General features: G+C 34.7%; 1 protein-coding gene across 5 annotated transcripts in view; it reads right to left on the reverse strand.

Moving 5' to 3' along the window:
• Positions 1 to 5555: 5555 nt before the first annotated feature.
• LOC130807905 (short-chain dehydrogenase TIC 32, chloroplastic-like) overlaps positions 5556 to 18727 on the reverse strand; it is a 19900-nt gene continuing 6728 nt past the window's right edge. For 4 of the 5 annotated variants that reach the window (XM_057673301.1, XM_057673299.1, XM_057673302.1 and 1 more), the window contains 9 exons: positions 12518 to 12733; positions 12351 to 12417; positions 11679 to 11707; positions 11375 to 11583; positions 8616 to 8734; positions 7714 to 7806; positions 7547 to 7619; positions 6636 to 6789; positions 5556 to 5904 (listed from right to left, as the gene is read on the reverse strand). In XM_057673301.1, the coding sequence (XP_057529284.1) occupies positions 5737 to 5904; positions 6636 to 6789; positions 7547 to 7619; positions 7714 to 7806; positions 8616 to 8734; positions 11375 to 11583; positions 11679 to 11707; positions 12351 to 12417; positions 12518 to 12724 (1119 nt within the window). In that variant the 5' untranslated portion in view covers positions 12725 to 12733 and the 3' untranslated portion in view covers positions 5556 to 5736. The remainder of the gene's footprint in view (positions 5905 to 6635; positions 6790 to 7546; positions 7620 to 7713; positions 7807 to 8615; positions 8735 to 11374; positions 11584 to 11678; positions 11708 to 12350; positions 12418 to 12517; positions 12734 to 18727) is intronic. The other variant, XM_057673303.1, reaches the window with a different exon arrangement.

The raw sequence follows: 18727 nt of genomic DNA on the forward strand, positions 1-18727 counted from the left end.
CAGTGCAGGTAACCTTAGGAACAAAAATTCATAATCATTAATTCTGATTCATATATCACCATAAAAAGACAAAAGAATAATAATAAAATAAACAAAACTAAAAAAGATAAATAAAAATAACAAAACTTATTCTATCAAATCCTACCACATAAGCATGGTTTGTTAACTTCACAAATAACCATTATTTATTAACCTTCTCCCTTAGGAAATAGGAGTAGGAAGGAAACAATGAAGATAAAGGGAACCGCTCTTTTTTATCATTAACATGAAAATTTTTTATACTTGACTTCATATTTAAGGAAACAATTAACACATTAAAAAATGTAATTTTTGTTGATTGACTATAAATATATGTGATCTATTATTGATACATTATATTTTCTTATGTAAATCTATAATTTTTTTTATCCCAAACCATAAAGAAAATTAAAACTTGGTCCACTAAACCGTTATCAAAACTAAATTGATCCAACCAAAAAACATAAAAAACATATGTTATATTTAGTTTATATATTTTATGATTCATTTAAATTTTTTTAATAATTAATCATACATGATACAAATTTACAAATTAAATAAAAATATACTATATTGATGGTAAATCTATAATCTTTCAATAATGAAATATTTAAAAAAAGAATGATTTTTATTGATTGATGGTATTTTTTTGTCTTCACATATATGTTCTAATCTAATTATATAAGAAATTATTTCTTCACTTTGATAATTATATTATTATAACAAATATAAAGATTTAATAATTAAGTTTATATATATGAATTAATATATATATATATATATATATATATATATATATATATATATATATATATATATATATATATATATACATATATATATATATATATATATATATATATATATATATATATATATATATATATATATATATATATATATATATATATATATATATATATATACATATATATACATATATATATATATACATATATATATATATATATATATATATATATATATATATATATATATACATATATATATATATATATAAATATACATATATATATATATATATACATATATATATATATATATATATACATATATATATATATATATATACATATATATATATATATATATATACATATATATATATATATATATATATATATATATATACTGTAAATAATATTGATATATATATTTTTTGAGATGAATAATATTAGTATATTCATATCAGTAAATATCTATAGTATCCGTGTAAAACACGAAAATATATACTAAGTACATATCACTATGATATTCTTAATCAATCGACTAGTCAAATTATTTCAATCCTAATCTCACGTTTCTCTCTCTTCCTTTTTTTTCTTTGCACGGAGTTGACTGTTGACATTAGTCAATTTGTTACTACTGCTTTATAAATTTGTGCTCAGATTTTTGCTACTTTTATCTTTAGTCTTTCCTCCGTCCTGAATATAGGATCACATATAATATTTTTTAAAAGTTGTAAAGTTTAAGTTTTTATGTAGTCTAATTTATATATTTAATTTTTAATATTTCTAATTAATATATAGTAAAATGGCACTTTCACACCCATATAGTTGAGCATTTTGCACACCTTTACACTTGGTAAAGCTCTAATCTTGATCCAAGAATTTCGATGTCTTGTGTAGGTTAACTGTTGTGATGATCTTCAACAAAAGAAATGAAACCAGTTTCTGTGCAATCTCCAATATCTTTTTCTTGGTTCCATTGAACAATACTTGACCAAGTACATAGAGATCAAAATCCAATTAAGGGTCATTAAGTTTTTCGTATAATTATTTGTAACAGTATGTAAACCAACAGTGTGATGTGATATTGTAACTTAGGGGACCGCGTGCGTAGCACGCGGCCCCACACTAGTTAAGTATAAAAGGGCTTATTTCATGATGAATATTATCTTTGTTGCACATATAGATTCGATTTAATTAAATTGTACATTCCAAAAAACCATCATAGAGAAAGGTTCAAAAATGCACAAATTGTTGTGAGAGACAATCTCTTTCTCTAATAAGGTTGACCATTATATTTATAAAAAAAAAATATGGTGTAAGTGCACACTTACTCGACAAAATTTTAGGATACTATATGATACGTCAAGTAGGGATTCATAGTATGTCAAGTAAGTGCTTTTAGCATGTTGAAGTTGTCAAGTAAGTGCTTTTAGCATGTTGAAGTTGTCAAGTATGTGTTTTAATCGTCTTATTCTTGTAAACGTCAAACATCTACTTTGTATACTTAAAACACCAATTTGACATACCTTAAACAACTACTTGACATACCTTAAATACCTACTTTACACACTCAAACCCAAACTTAATATACTCTTAAACACCTAATTGGCAACCCCAAATACTTGCTTGGTATACATCAAATACTTGCTTGGTATATCTCAAATTTATACCTGATATACCTCAAACACCTACTGGTATAGTGGTATATCCTAAATACATGATTGGTATACCTCAAACACTTATTTGAGAACCTAAATACCTTCTTTTGACCCCAAATACCTGCTTGGTATATCTCAAAACCCTACTTGATATACTTTAAACCCTTACTTAACAACCACAAATACCTACTGGTATACATCAAATTCTTACTTAATATACCCTAAATGTCTACTTGGTATACCCTAAATCCCCATCATAGTGATGTTTAAACGAGATTAATTGCAAATTACAGCCTTCAAGTTTGAGGCTTTTGCGAATTACAGCCTCAATGTTAATTTTTTGTGAATTACAGTCTTAAAAGTATCAAAGTGTACGCTATTTTAGCCAAATGATCGTTGACCAACCCATGTGACCTTAACCAGCCTAAATGACAGTTTACCATTACTAATCACCTTTGACTTTTGTTGACCACCCCTAAACACCTTTGACTTTTTTGACCACCCCTAATTACCTTTGACTTTCCTGATTACCAATTATATCCTTGTGTTTCAACACTTTAACGTCGTTTTTACCATCATAATGATATTTTTTCAAAAAAAACGGACGTCGCAATTACCCTTAAGAGTAACTTTTTCGAAAATCCGGTCAAAATAAGTACTTATTCGCCTATTTTTCGACATGTAGACCGAAAAAGATATTTAACGTCGCTTTTACCAATCATAAAAATATTTGTTCAACAAACGGACGTCGAGATCATTCTTATGGGGTAAGTTTTTTGAAAATTCGGTTGAAATAAATACTTATTTTTGAAAGAGATACCCATAAGGATAATCACGACGTCTGTTTTTTTTTTTAAATATCATTATGATGGGTGAAAATGACATTAAATATTTTTTTCGGTCTACGTGCCGAAACATAGGCAAATAAATACTTGTTTCGAACATGAAAAATAGACGAATAAGTACTTATTTTGACCGGATTTTTGAAAAAGTTATCTCATAAGGATTATCGCGATGTCCATTTTTTGAAAAAATATCATTATGATGGGTAGAAATGACGTTTAATATTTTTTTCGGTCCACATGCGAGAAATAGGAAAATAAATACGTATTTCAACCATATTTTCGAAAGGGATATCCCATAACTATAATTTCAACGTCCATTTTTTGAAAAAATATCGTTATAATAGGTAAAAACGATGTTAAAGTGCTAAAATACAAAGGTGCACTTGGTAATTAGAAAAGTCAAAAGTGATTAGGGGTGGTCAACATAAGTCAAAGTGTTTAATAATGGTCAATGATCATTTAGGCTGGTTTAAAGTCATGTGGGATCGTCAACGGTCACTTAGCTTGAATAGTGTACACTTTGATACTTTATAAGACTGTAATTCACAATAAAATAAACATTAAAGCTTTAATTCGCAGAAGCCCCAAACTTGAAGGCTGTAATTCACAATGAATTTTTTAAAAGATAAGTAAATAGTTTTTTTAATTAATCAACTTTTGTTGGTTGGTCTTCTAAGAGCCATCTCTCAGAATAATGGTCTCTCAGAAGAATTATTGTTTATAAATATACATGAATGGAAGGGTAAAAGCAATAAACTCAAAATATAGAAAACATTTAGCTTTGCAATAACACATAAATTTGTTTACCTCATTTAAATTTTTTAAAGTATTTATAGGTGATCATTATTGAATGATATTTTTATAATCTGTGTTTGATTTTTTAATAGATTATAATTTTATAATTGATATTGAATTTGTTTTGTGCCCTGATAATTTAAGAATGATCATGATAAACAGTCTCATACAAAACTATTTAATACTCTTTATAATTAACTTATTCAGCTAGTTTGAAAGCCAACAAATTTAATCAGCCTTTTAACTAGTTGTCAAACAAGCCAACTTAACCAATCACCATGTAGTATAAACTCATATTGCTTTGTTTGGAACATCTTCAATACCCAAAAAACTTCCTAGAGAAACTTGAATAAATTCTTTATGATAGCAAGGACGATAAAATTACTCAAAAAAATTCACCATCATAACAATCGCTCAAGTTTTATTGAAGCCAGTTCACTGTCACAAATTAATCAAAAAAATTGTTTCTAAAAGGCTAATCTTTAGCTCATACACAGATAAAGGGTTAATCTTACGTTTACTCTACAAAGGTCCAGCCTTTTGCTTCTATTTGCAAAGAAAGAACCAAACGACTTGTAACCTGTATAACAGGTTACCTTTGCATTTTTTGACTTTTTCAAACTTAAAAAAGTACAAAAAAAAAGGAAAAAAGAAACTTAACTACCCAGCCCATCTACCAAACAATCACCACCTACTCTACCTCATCTACCACGACCACCTAATTGTCACCTCATCAGCACAGGACCAACACAGCAACCAAAAGTTCCGACTTGCAAGGGTCTCTCTCAAGTACCCTAAAAATACCAACGATATGATCATTCTTTTATTTTGCCCACTTTTCTTATTCACATCACAATTATATCCACAAATTTTACACCAACAAAAAAATTATTCTTTTTTGTAATTTTTTCAGAAGTTACTATACTTTTAGCTAAATTGAACACCAATGTTAATAATCGGGTTAAAATTCAAACTAAAAATGAATGATTTTGGTGTTTTAGTTAGAAGTTATAGCATCAAACCCCAAGGTAAATCATTTCCTATGGCTTCTACAAAAAGAACAAGGGCAACCTATAATTACACCAATAAGTCTATTAATTTAGATCCATCATCTTTTACGACAAATTACGCACATAATACAAATTCAGAAAGTGGGTCCTTTGTAATAATGCAAATGATAATATTTTTGGGTTCAATTCTAGAAAATCATTTCAGATCTTTACAAGTTCTAATATTATGATGTGCTTAAAATGCCCACCAAGAATAATAGTTTTTCAGGTGGTGGTGGGAGCACAGTCGGGGTTTCGAGGACAGCTGTAGCACCATTGGAGACTATTGAACTCCTTTAATGGTTAGAAGTAGTGGACATTCTAATATAGAAGTAGATAAGGATAGTGGTAATGGAGGTGTTGGTGGAGAGGCAAGATGAAGATTATAGAGGGGTTGAGAGTTTTAGTTTTCTTTTTTCTTTTAAAAATGCCCAATCAGAACATAACATGTGTTATTTTTAATTAAATAAGATGGAGTAACATGTTATTTTAGGTAGCCATTACCAAAAAGCTCTATCGTTGCAAATAGGAGTAAAAGGTTAGACCTTTGTAGAATAAACGTAAGGTTAGCCCTTTATACGCAGATGGGCTAAAGATTGGCCTTTTAAATGCGACCAACCTAGTTACAGGTAGATAATGCAGTACTTCTCTCAGATTTATGCTTCATCTCGAGAAATATTTCACTCGATATCCACCACAATCTCTTGGCAAGCATAAGGTCATAAGACAAGGGGGAAGATCTGATTGTTCTGCCATTTCCACCAAAAAAATACATTCCAGAAATTTCCTGTATAAATATTAGCATGCCGTTAGTAAGTATGTTTGTCTTCAAATTACAATACGATGGAGCGAGAGATCTGACAAATTTATAGAATGTATAAGAGAAGCTATGTAATCCACCATCAAAAATTTCTTTGACCCAAAATCAAATAAACTAAAATCTGAAGAGTAAAATTTTTGTGATGATTAACAAAAGATTAGACAAAATGGCAGTGTGACTGAGATCTGAATTAGGAGCTCCATGCTACTATCTCTTCCTTTTTATTTGTTCACTTTGATCCAAAAAGCTCTCACAAAAAGTAAAAGATGGATTAAAAAATGTAGAATGAAAGTGGGCGGAACTTTTCAGGTGCATCAAGGAAATTAGACTGCCCAGATAATCATATTGAGGATTATGGAATGCAGGCATGTCGATAAGAAATCGAAAAGGATTCAAAGTTTCTTACAGATGTGTGTATTGTTAATGCTGCAAGTATAAGAGCTTGAGTGAAAGCAGAATTTTCCAGATTAAGGTGACAAACTATGTCAGGGATCAGACTGTTTAGGGTTTCTTTAGAGTACATACACTGTTCAGGGAATTCACTGAAAATTCATCAGTGATTAGCACACTCTGGTGAAAAACTACTTAATAAGGACACTGGACCCTTAGACAGGTTTGCATGGTCAATAAAAATTTCTCCTCGCCAATAAAAGACCCAAGTTCTACAAGAATGTAGTAGTAAAGTACGATAAACTTACAGGTGGAGCAAGTGCCGCATCAATTATTGAGCTGACCCCTTTCTCAGGAATTTGCAAGATTCCCAGAAGATTCAAGACTAAAAACGCTAGTTGGGAAAGACATTGTGGTAATTCTCTCATGATGTTGGTTTTTACTGCTCCAGGATCTGCAACACTACAAAAGAAAGCAAGAAGACACAAAACGAAGAGCAGCAATCAGCACCATAGAAAGCTGCACTTTTTAAAAAAGTTGGTGCAATAGTGGCTAGGAATCAACAGCTAAGAAAAAATTCAGAATAGGTTTACTTTTGGAATGTAAGTAGGTAAATTTTAAGAGAAAGGAAAATAAAATAGATGATGACATGTTCATCTATTACAAATTAAGCCGAAAATGTGTTCAAGTCATAAGAAAACAGTTAAAGGCAAAAATGGTGAACAAATATGGGTGGGGAACAAAGAAATGCTGACAAAAAATGGAATTTATAAATAACTTTAAGTGGAGCATAAGTACTCATTGGTGGAGCTTGGCACATAAGTTAGAGGGAGTCAGTTATTATTTAAACAAAAAAAGGTATGGGGGAAAAATTCAAACCCCAACCTCTAATTCAAATATTTTACTCTTAATCACTAAGCCACATCTTTTTATTGTAAGAGTTATACAAGATTTCACTTTTATATAATGACCCAAAAACTTTCAGGGGGGTCGGGTCCCTCTGGGTTTCAACGAAGGTCTTCCCAGGATAATAAACAGTGATCAAGACAAAAGCAAAGTTCAAGCCTGTGAACAGACAACCAAACTACAATTACACAGTATTTTGTACTGTGTAATTGTAGTTTGGTTGTCTGTTCAAAGAAAAATAACTAAGTGCTTCCATTTGCTGAGCCGAAAACAAAAATCTGTTGTCTGCTTTGACTAGATAGAAAGATCTTACTTGACAGAGAGCTGAGATTTTTTGTCTTTGCAGAATTGTTGATGAAGCTCATATGACAAAAGAAGTACACACACTGCCAATGGAATACGACAACTTATATTTTGTCTTTTGTACTTGTCCAATTAAATGTTTACCTACTAAACGAAGTCCAGCACAAGATAGCTTACACTTGGAGCAACCATATATATGAGCAAATGGATATTGCTTGAAATTTGAGGGCTTTCCATAAATAAACTCCTCATCAACCTGCAAATCATACACTGAAACAACAAATACTGAGTGTCATACACTTTACTAAATACTCAACCAGTAATTATCCAATTCACACTGACCAATGTCCAAACTTAGTATCTCAGATTAAAAGGCACGGGAGTGACGAAATCTACACCAGTTTAAAGTTTTAGCCAAACCTTTGATAATACTCATCACATTAACTAACGTCAGGCATCACCAACTCCAATATTATTTTTCGTAGAATATTTTTCATACCATGCTAAAAAGTAAAAACATAGTAAATGCCAATACAATAATTTTATCAAGAAGGCCCAAAATAAAAGTCCTTTTCAATTGATGTCCCTCATTATCATGTGGATAAAACAAAGGCAGAAAATCATTGTTCTAGAGAAGTTGAAAAACCATGGAGTCCGACACAAATAGACAGGATCGAAACTTTCTAGCTATAAGACCAGAACCAGAAAAAAAGAAAAACTTTCAGGAAGGAAACAGATACCAATTATGATCAATTTGAAGCATTTCTCAGTCAACAGTGATCAATATATAATCTCCTTCGGTCACCAATGTAAGAGTTTAACCTTAAATTTCTTAATTACACATAAGCAAAAGTCATTAATTCTGAATATAGATATTCACAAAAAACCAACAATTCTACATGACAATACTTTCTATATGTTACCAACAAAACAGAATGGACAAAGTTTTTAAATGTGGAATCTTGAAAGGCAAAAGGAAAACTAATAAAAGATGAGCACAAATTGAAACTTTAAATGAGCCCATCCATCATAATAGAGGAGGCACCATCTCAAAATGACTATGACCAGTCATATCTTACCATTTCGATGTGTAAAAGATGAGACACTGACTATACGTGATGGAACAGGACTATCTATGAGTAGTGGTAGTAAAACCTTAGTGAGACAGAAAGCCCCCATGTAGTTTGTCATTATCATCCTAGAAGTTAAAAAAAAAAGGTCATTAGCATTCAAGCAATGTCCAGCTAATTAGAGACTTCCTTTAAAAAATAGTCAATATCAAACAGAACAGAGGGATTTTGACAGCTCATTGATCGGTTAATTAGTGAAAACAGGAAAACAAAATTCTTCAAATCTTGTGACAGGATAAAAAGAGTGGTAATTCATCCTGGTCTAATTAAGAAAAATATTTCTTCGCATGTCCAAATCTAAAACTCTTTCATTTTTGCGCAACGCGATGGGGGGAGGGGGACCAAAAGCTACTAAAACATCATAAACAAGTAGCACAACTATTGTTGGGATTAAAATTTATTATGGTGTTATCTTGAATTAGAGGCACACCAAACATCTGATTCATAAGAACACACTGAAATGCAGCACAATAGGATTTTGACTCTAAACTCATCAGTATGCCGTGTTAGTAGCAATTTGGGAGCATCTGAGTTTTCAGAAACTGAACAGTTGATTGAAATTAAACTTGACATATCGAATCAGAAAGATAGCCTTATAAAATATTAATACCATACAGATGACATGTTTCCACCTCCACTACAACATCTTCTAGGTTAATCAAAAGGACAATGTAACCCAAGATTTGCTTCAGAGAGCACGAAAAGTGGGGTGTGAGTAAACAGAATGCCTTCCAGAATCATCATATCGTTACATCAAAGGAAAAGCTCAAAGGAAATATACTCATCATTTTCTACAAGAGACTTCTCTCTCCTCTCTCTCTCTCTCTCTCCTTATTTTCTTTGGAAGACTCCCTGAAAATCATAAATTATACATGTTGAGAACTATAAGCTCATCACAAGTCTATATTGAAGTCACTATAGAGGTGTAATTTGTTTGAAAGGCAGGCAACATCCTAGCTTTCTCTCACAAACCACAGGTAACTTAAATCTCATTAGCTCATATTATGGTATCTGTCAGTTTAACATCTAACATATATACTATGTAGCAATTACTAGATTCTAAGAGCTAGCAATCTCGCAACTAAATTGGTTAACAAAAATAAATATGGTACGTGAAACAACTGTTTTACTTTTTCACAATCTATTTTCAGTTTAATGGAGGACACGTGCCTCTTACCAAGTACTACCTCAAAAAGGTTATCATATAGGGCAATTAGACATTTGATGTGAATATCAACAGAGATAGAATATTTGATTCTTAGAATAGGATGGAATACTAAATATTTACGAGTAGTAGGGATACTGTAATGCCTCCTGCCTCTCATCAAGAGCAATGCAAAAACACAGAAAAGAACGTACACAAGATATATCACACAGCTTTGAGTGCCGTTTAAACTCCCACACAACTTCGAGTGTTGTGTAAACTCCTTTATTTCTGAATCTTTCTGAATCCCTTATTTCCAAATACAAGACCAGACTTACAGTGATAGACAATCCCTATATATAGAACACCCCCCCCCCCCCCCCCCCCCCCCGAGGCCTAAGACACTAGAGCCCACTAACAAACATAAAGGCCCAACTAAAATACAATAAACCAAATAACAAAACTGAAAATATTAACAAAACACCTAGCTTTGGTATGTCTTGAGTATCGCCGGAGCCTTAGGTGTTACAGATACCCAACAAGGCGGAACTCATAGAATTAAGTGTTTGGCAAAAAAAAGAGAATGACTACTGGGATATTATGGGATCGAGGTGTGCCCCTAAAGCTAAAGGGTAACTTCTATCGAATGGTCATTAGACCAACACTACTATATGAATCAGAATGTTTGCTTTTAGAAAGGCTCATGGTAGGAAGATAGGAGTACCGGAAAAGTAAATGCTTCAATGGATGAGTATGCATACCCTGAAGGATAGAATTTTAAACGAAAATATGAGAAAGGGTTAACGAGTCGCAAATATCAAGGAAAAGATGAAAGAAAATCGTTAAAGATGGTTTGGACATGTGCAAAGACAAGGTATTAAGAAAGATAAAATGTTGAAAGTTGAAGGACTTAAAGAAAGAGCGAGAAAGACCGAGATAACCTGGAGGGCAGAGAGGAAAGAGAAAAGATAGATTTAGACTTACTAATTGAGAAGGTAGAAGATCGAAATAAATATAGAAGAAGAATCCATGTGGAAGACCATTTGAACTGATATGATTCATAGAGTCTTAATTTGAATCTTTTGGGGTTAATGTTATGGTTGTTGTTGCCTACTTTTCTTAATGTTCCCAAAAAAGGCATCAATACCATATCTCTCATCAACGAGAAGCAACAATGCTAAAGCCTTAATCGCAAACAAATGGGATCGGCAACAAGAAGCAAGATTTCAACTTCTATGATAGTCTATTTTCCTCGAATTTGTCTAGGAGTCAAGTGTCATGTCGAGCACACAGTAGCACATCCCAAAAAATATTTTTTAGTTATGTTAGAGCGTCCAACTCGAGAGTCATGTCGACCCTAAGACATTGGGTGAGTGAGGTGTCGGAGCTTCAAAGCTAATAATCCACGATCGATGAGAAGCAAGGAAAAAAGAAGAGCAATAGTAGTATCTCATAAGGATTTGTGATAATAAAAGGGAGAAACTAACCCCCAATACTAAACACTTATCAGGAGTGAAAACATGAGTATAACTTATGATAAAGAAAGGGGCGGTGATATTCTTACTCATCAAAACCATCATCAGTGGTTCTGTATGATGTTGCCAATATTCCTGCATTGTTGATTAACAGTTGGATTGAAGGATGGAGATTCATATCTGAAAACCACTGCACCAAAGAGTTCTTTAACTTCATAATAGATGAGAAGGATGACAAGTCAACCTCAAATGTTTCTAGCTGAGCATTTTCATTCAAAGTACGGATCTTTGCCTTAGTCTGTCAAGCAAATTATATTTTATTGAAAAGGTGAAAAAGGCTCGAGCAAAAGTTCGTCAAAAGAGACAATTAACCTATATGTCCAATAAGCTAACCTTAGACAGAAGATGAGCTGATCTTCCAACTGCAAATATGAAGTAAGCCATGCATCAAAAAAACAGTTTGAGACTAGGGATGGCAAAGAGTTGGATCTGGACCGAGTCCTAGTGGATCCAGATGCATATCTGAACCAGATCCAAAGTCGGATCCGCAGGTCCAAAATTTTAAGATATGAATCACGTTTAATTTACTATTTACTAGTCTCGTGACACAGAACAATCAAATAATTATTTGACATATGTGACACATGAAACTATTTACTAGTTTAGTCGCACAAAAAAATCAAATAATTAATTGCCATTTGTGGCACACGAAAAATTAGAGTGGGAATTGATCAACTCTTGGGTTCAAGGAATCTAAAGTAGCCAACACTTGTTTGGTGCGTTTTTAAGTAACTTTATGCATTCTTCAATGCCAGAAATTATAAACATATTCTTTCAAACAAAATTCCCCACATTTTATCTCAAACAATGCTTAGATGAAGCAGGTATGCAACTTCATGAAATGAAACGCATAGAACTATTCATATAAAAGCAAGTATTTTGGTAACGAGATCAAGATAAAGTACACAATAACAACTCTTACATTAACACTAAAAAAATACAAAGGTGAAGTCTAAAATGAGAGAACAGAACCAAGAGTAGAAGGGAAGTAACAAGAATAGATACCTAGGATTACAAAGAAGCCCTCTTCTAACAGTGCTTTGGCAGCTGCTGCTCCAAGCCCTGATGTTGCCTAGTAACAAAGATACCCACAATAAGAGGCATAAGGAAATGCAATATTTGTTGCAACAACACATCAAGAAGGACATTAACAGATAAAGGAGAACGATTACTCCAGTGATGATGCAGATGGGTCTATTGGAAGCAGAGATTGGTGCTACTCGCTGCCTTGGAAAGTTTCTATACTTGTGACCCCATACACGCAGAGCAAAGATCCGCAAATGAGAAATTACAAGAGATAGAGTCCACAACAAACTCATTCTCCAAAATTCTATGCAGCAGATGAACTTCACAGCTCGGTATATCTCCTTCACCATCATTCCTTAACACTATAATGAAGTGAAAAAATAAAAGGATTATCAGAAAACAAAAGATGACAAAACCACAAATAACGAAACCCTTAAAATTAATGGGCATATTGAAACGATAAATGAGAAAAAACTAGAAAATTCTGCCAGTTAAGACCTATTATCAAGTTAGATAGCTAAGTTAGTTAATTAAACCATGGACAAATAACATCGACTTTGACGCTTAAATATGAAACCCTAAATTTAGAAATTTACCACCAATTAAACCAAAAACAGTAAATTGATTAACAAATAGGTTTGAGCCTTTGAGGTTTTATATAATCATCAATCATGAATGAACAAAGTCAACAAACAATGTTTAACAATTAACATTCAAAGAAATGAAAAATTTATATAACAAATTAACAATTGAAATTAAAACTTTTAGGAAAAGGAAGAAAAAGAAAAAATAGTATATACTTGGTGGTGGTGGGCAGTGGCTGCCGGCTGGCGGATGAGCTTGAATAGATGAGTCTGGGTTGGTCGGCTGGAAATTGGAATGGAGGTTAGACAAAGAACAGACTATGGGGAGAACTAGAGAAGCGAATGAGGAACAGAATATTTCACTATAAAAAAAGTGGTATGTAGCTTGTTATGGGTATTACACTGGTATCAGAGCGGTTCTTTTCTGAGACAGCGATGGAAAATCCGAATGCACAAGGGAGGATGGAATTGTTGGAACAAGAAGTGGCAAAGATCAGGGAGTTTGTTATGGGTTCTGGTCGGGATAATTTGGCTACTGTTGTAAAACAAATCGCCAAGAAGCAGGACAAGACAGAGCAAATTTTGGCGACATTAATGAAGGGGCAAGCAAAATTAATTGAAATGGGAACACACACGGATAATAATCAAAGAAGAGGGGCGACACAGAGCAGGAACATGGACCAAGACGGGCATAGTTTCGAGTGGGTTTGTCGAAAAGAAAGTGGCCAGCAACAATCTCAGGGAGAGGAATAATCACAAAGCGGTCAAAATGGAAATCAAGAAAACTAGACTTACCTCCTTTTAATGGGTTTGAACCGGATGAATGGATCTTGAAAACGGAGACATTTTTCATTTTATCAGTTAAGTGAGAAAAAAAAGGTGGAAGCGTCTATGGTAAGTTTCGAAGGGGAAGCTATGATGTGGTATCGATGGCTGAAACAGCAAGTACCGATGAGGCGATGGGAGGATTTGAAGGGGATAATACTAGAGCATTTTTAGACCATCTGATAAAGGAGATCTTTATAAGCAATGGATGTCAGTAGAACAAACGGGTACAGTGGCGGATTACCGGAGAGAATTTGTGACTCGGTTGACTTACCTGGATCCGGTTGAAGAGGGGGTGATGCTGGGAGCATTCTTGAGAGGCTTGCATCCTGACATTAAAGCTGAGTTGAAAATCTTGGGTCCAACAACTCTTGAACAAGCTATGACCTGTTCGTGGTTAGGAAGAAGACACGTGTGTGCAGAATTACCCATATGCCCCTCATAAAAATCAGACCGCAATAAAGTACCAAAATAACCCTCTAGCCCCAACTCAGAATTACCCAAATTTTCCCAATGTTACACATTCGACTTCCAGGAATTCGAATTCCCAATTTGGGAACCCTAATTTTTCGAATGTCCAATTTGTGAACCCTAATTTTGCAAATTCCATTACAGTGTGATGAAAAATGGTCTCTTAACCATGTGTGTAGTAAAAAGGAGATTAGTGTTTTAATTGGCGTGGAGGCTGATGAAGAATTAGGAGGCGCTCATTTACACATTGAGGAGGTTGTGGAGGAAGAGGAGGCTGATGAAATAAATATTTCTTTAAATTCTGTGGTAGGGATTACAAACCCAAAAACCATGAAATTGTTGGGTAAGGTTGGAGGACATGAATTGATTGTAATGATCGATCCCGGGGCAACAATAATTTCATTTCCAATTGTGCAGTTCAATTATTGGGAATTCAGTGTGAAAATTGTGAAAATTTCGGTGTGTTACTCGGCAATGGAGAAATTGTGAGCAAGGAAGTTTGTCGAAATGTTGAAATTCAGATTCAGGGACTGTTTGTAGTCCAGGATTTTCTTGAATTTGAGGGTAACTGACTTAATTTTGGGGGTCCAGTGGTTAGAAACATTAGGTCCGGTAACGACCAACTGAAAAACACAGATTATGAATTTTGTGTGGAAGGGGCAGAAAGTGATGTTGATTGGAGACCCATCTTTGAAGCGTTCCAAAATTTCTTTGAAAGATATGATATGAGAGTTATGCAAGGAGGGTAGAGGCATTTCAGTGGATTCAACGGCATTGAAAATTGTATTAATAAGGCAACCGTTCCAGCAGAACTGCAAGATTTATTTGATTCTTATATGGATCTTTTTCTTCCGAAATCACAATTACCGCCACAAAGAACCCATGATCACGCCATCACCCTGAAAGAGGGCACCGATCCCATAAATGTACGTCCATACCGGTACCCCCATAGTCAAAAGAACGAGATAGAAGATTGGTTCAAGACATGTTAAAGGCAGGAATCATACAACCCTCCGTTAACCTTTTTCGAGTACCGTCATCTTGGTTAAGAAGAAGGATGGATCTTGGAGATTTTGACTCGATTATAGAAGAGTTACTTGATGAGCTCCATTGGGCAACAGTGTTCACCATGTTGGATCTCAAGTCAGGGTATCATCAGATTAGGATAAAGACACAAGACGTACACAAAACAGCTTCAAGGACACACGAAGGACATTATGAGTTCCTTGTCATGCCATTCGAGTTGACAAACGCTCCATCTACGTTTCAGGCGTTAATGAATGAGATATTTCGGCCATATCTCCGAAAGTTTGTTTTGGTGTTTTTTGACGACATTCTCATTTATAGCAAAGGGGCCACCAAACATAAAGCTCATGTGGAAAAAGTTTTTCAATGCCTTCGACGACATGAATTGGTTGTTAATGGGGAAAGTGTGAATTTGCGGTATCCACAATTGCTTATTTGGGTCACATAATTTCGGCATCCGGGGTCTCAGTGGATGAAGAGAAAATCGTAGCAATGAAGACTTGGCCATCACCAAAGAACATTATAGAGTTGAGGGGGTTTTTAGGGCTTACTGGTTACTATCGGAGATTCGTTAAAGGATATGCACAACTGACTAGAGTTCTTACAAATCAACTCAAGAAAGATTCGTTCTCATGGAATGAGGAAGCCGAGCTCGTTTTTTAGCACCTCAAAACTATCATGACCAAGGTGCCCGTTTTGGCTATGCCTAACTTTTAGAAAACGTTCGTGGTAGAGACAGATGCACCACAATACGGTTTAGGGGCTGTTTTAATGCAAGAAAAACACCCCATTGCATACTATAGTAAGACTCTGGGAAAAGGGGCTAGCACTAAACCCATTTACGAGAAAGAACTTATGGCTATTGTGTTCGCTGTGTTGAAATGGAAGCATTATTTGCTCCGCAAACGGTTCATTGTGAAAACTGATCAATGCAGTTTAAAACATTTTTGGCGCAACGAGAGGTCAATGGTGGATACCAAAAATGGATGATTAAACTATTGGGGTTTGATTTTGCAATCGAGTACAATCCGGGGCGAAGCAACCTTGTGGCAGATGCTCTCTCGAGGGTCCTTCAAGAAGTCATGGAGTTGGGTACATTCTTGAGTTCCAATGGCATAGATTGGGATTTATTGCAAGAAGAAGTCAATAGAGGTGCTGCTCTAGTTCGGGTTCGCGAACCAGTTATGAAAGGTGAGTAGGTTCCCACTGGTTTCACTATTGATAATGGCAGGCTATTCTACAAAGGCAGATATGTGTTGGCCGGTCCCCTCCTTTTATTCCCGTCTTACTTCGAGAATATCATGACTCTCCTTTGGGTGGGCATGCGGGTGAATTGAAGACTTATCTCCGTGTGGCTGCTGAATGGTATTGGGAGGGTAAGCGTCGACAGATTACCAACTATATTCGCGAATGTCAGATATGTCAGAAAGCAAAAGCTTCGCATCAGAGTCCGGCCGAGTTGCTACAAAACCTTCCGATTCCATCCCAAGTTTGGGAGCACGTCACCATGGATTTCATTGAGGGGTTACCTACTTCTAAAGGGGTCGATACTATTTTGGTGGTTATTGATCGGTTGACAAAGTTTGGACATTTTGTGGCTCTTAAACATCCCTATACAGCTCTCAAAGTGGCAGCAAAATTCGTGAAGGAGGTGGTACGATTGCATGGTTTTCCAACGTCGATTGTGTCCAATAGAGACAAGGTTTTCATGAGTATTTTTTGGAGAAAGACGTTCAGATTATCGCAAACACATCTTCTAAGAAGCACGGCTTTTCATCCTCAGACAGACAGTCAATCCGAGATTGTGAACAAGATGGTGGAAACATACCAACGTTGTTTTGCCAATGAACATCCAAGGAAATGGGCAAAGTGGTTACATTGGGCAGAGTTTACTTACAACACATCTTCTCATCTTTCCATTAACATGTATCCATTCCAAGCTTTGTATGGGACGGTACCACCTCATGTAGTTCGGGTTGGGCATAAACATACAACCGTTGATTCCTTGGAGCAGTTGTTACAAGAACACGATGCTATGTTAGATGAACTACAATTCAATACGGCAAGGGCTCAACAACGAATGAAATACTATGCAGACAAGAAGCGTCGAGAAGTGTTCTTTGAAGTGGGTGATTGGGTATATATTAAGGTCCGACCCTATAGGCAGAAAACGCTGGCTAGCCGCATCAATGAAAAGTTAAGCCTACGTTATTATGGTCCTTATAAGATCCTGCAAAAGATAGGGACTGTGGCCTACAAATTGGAGCTTCCCAAAGATTGCCAAATCCACCCGGCTTTTCATGTATCACAGTTGAAGAAAGTTGAAGGGGCGGGTAACACAGTAGCTACGCCTCCTCCTTTGACGGCAGAATTTGAAAGGGTAGTGTAGCCCGCTGATATTTTGCAAGTACGCCAGCAGGGATCTAAACCTAGAGAGGTGTTGGTATTATGAGAAGGCCTGGATGACTCCAAAACAACGTGGGAAGATGCTGCTAAATTCTTCACTACCTTTCCTAATACACACCTTGAGGACAAGATGCTTAATTGGGCCAGGGGTATTGTAATACCTAAGGCTCCGGCGATACTCAAGACATACCAAAGAAGGAGCAAAAGAAGTAATTAGGTGTTTTGTTAATATTTTCAGTTGTTTTGTTATTTGGTTTATTGTATTTTAGTTGGGCCGTTATGTTTGTTAGTGGGCTCTAGTGTCTTAGGCCTCGAGGGGGGGGGGGGGAGGGGGGGGGTTCTATATATAGGGATAGTCTATCATTGTAAGTCTTGTCTTGAATTTGGAAATAAGGAATTCAGAAATAAAGGAGTTTACACAATACTCGAAGTTGTATGGGAGTTTACACAACACTCGAAACACAGCACTCAAAGCTGTGTGATATATCTTGTGTACGTTCTTTTCTGTGTTTTTGCATTGCTCTTGGTGAGAGGCAGGAGGCATTACAGTATCCCTACTACTCGCAAATATTTAGTACTCCATCCTATTATAAGAATCAAATATCCTATCTCTGTTGATATTCACATCAAATGTCTCATTGCCTTATATGATAACCTTTTTTTGTTGCTTATGCCCTCATGGTATCAAACTATTTGCACATTTTCCCTTACTCACATTTTTCCTTAACCAAAAAAACTAAAATTTTCACATGACTGAATTTCCAAGAAATAGTTATTTGAACTTAGCAAACCATCATTTTAACCAAAAACAAATAGCCCATCACTCAAACAAGTAAACAAAACTAAAGAACACTGAATTACATCTAAGACTTCCTCCATTTTATTTATTTTTTTTGTCAAAAAATTTTAATAAAATAACAAAAGATAAGATTATGATGTTGATAGAAGTATAAATCAAACCCCTCAATGAATTTCATGAATCCAAAACTCAAACATAACAAACAAAATTAAACTTACCCAACAAACAAAATTAAACTCACCCAA

This window comes from Amaranthus tricolor, chromosome 3, assembly GCF_026212465.1.
Source record: "Amaranthus tricolor cultivar Red isolate AtriRed21 chromosome 3, ASM2621246v1, whole genome shotgun sequence".
In the NCBI taxonomy this organism is placed as follows: Eukaryota; Viridiplantae; Streptophyta; class Magnoliopsida; order Caryophyllales; family Amaranthaceae; genus Amaranthus; species Amaranthus tricolor.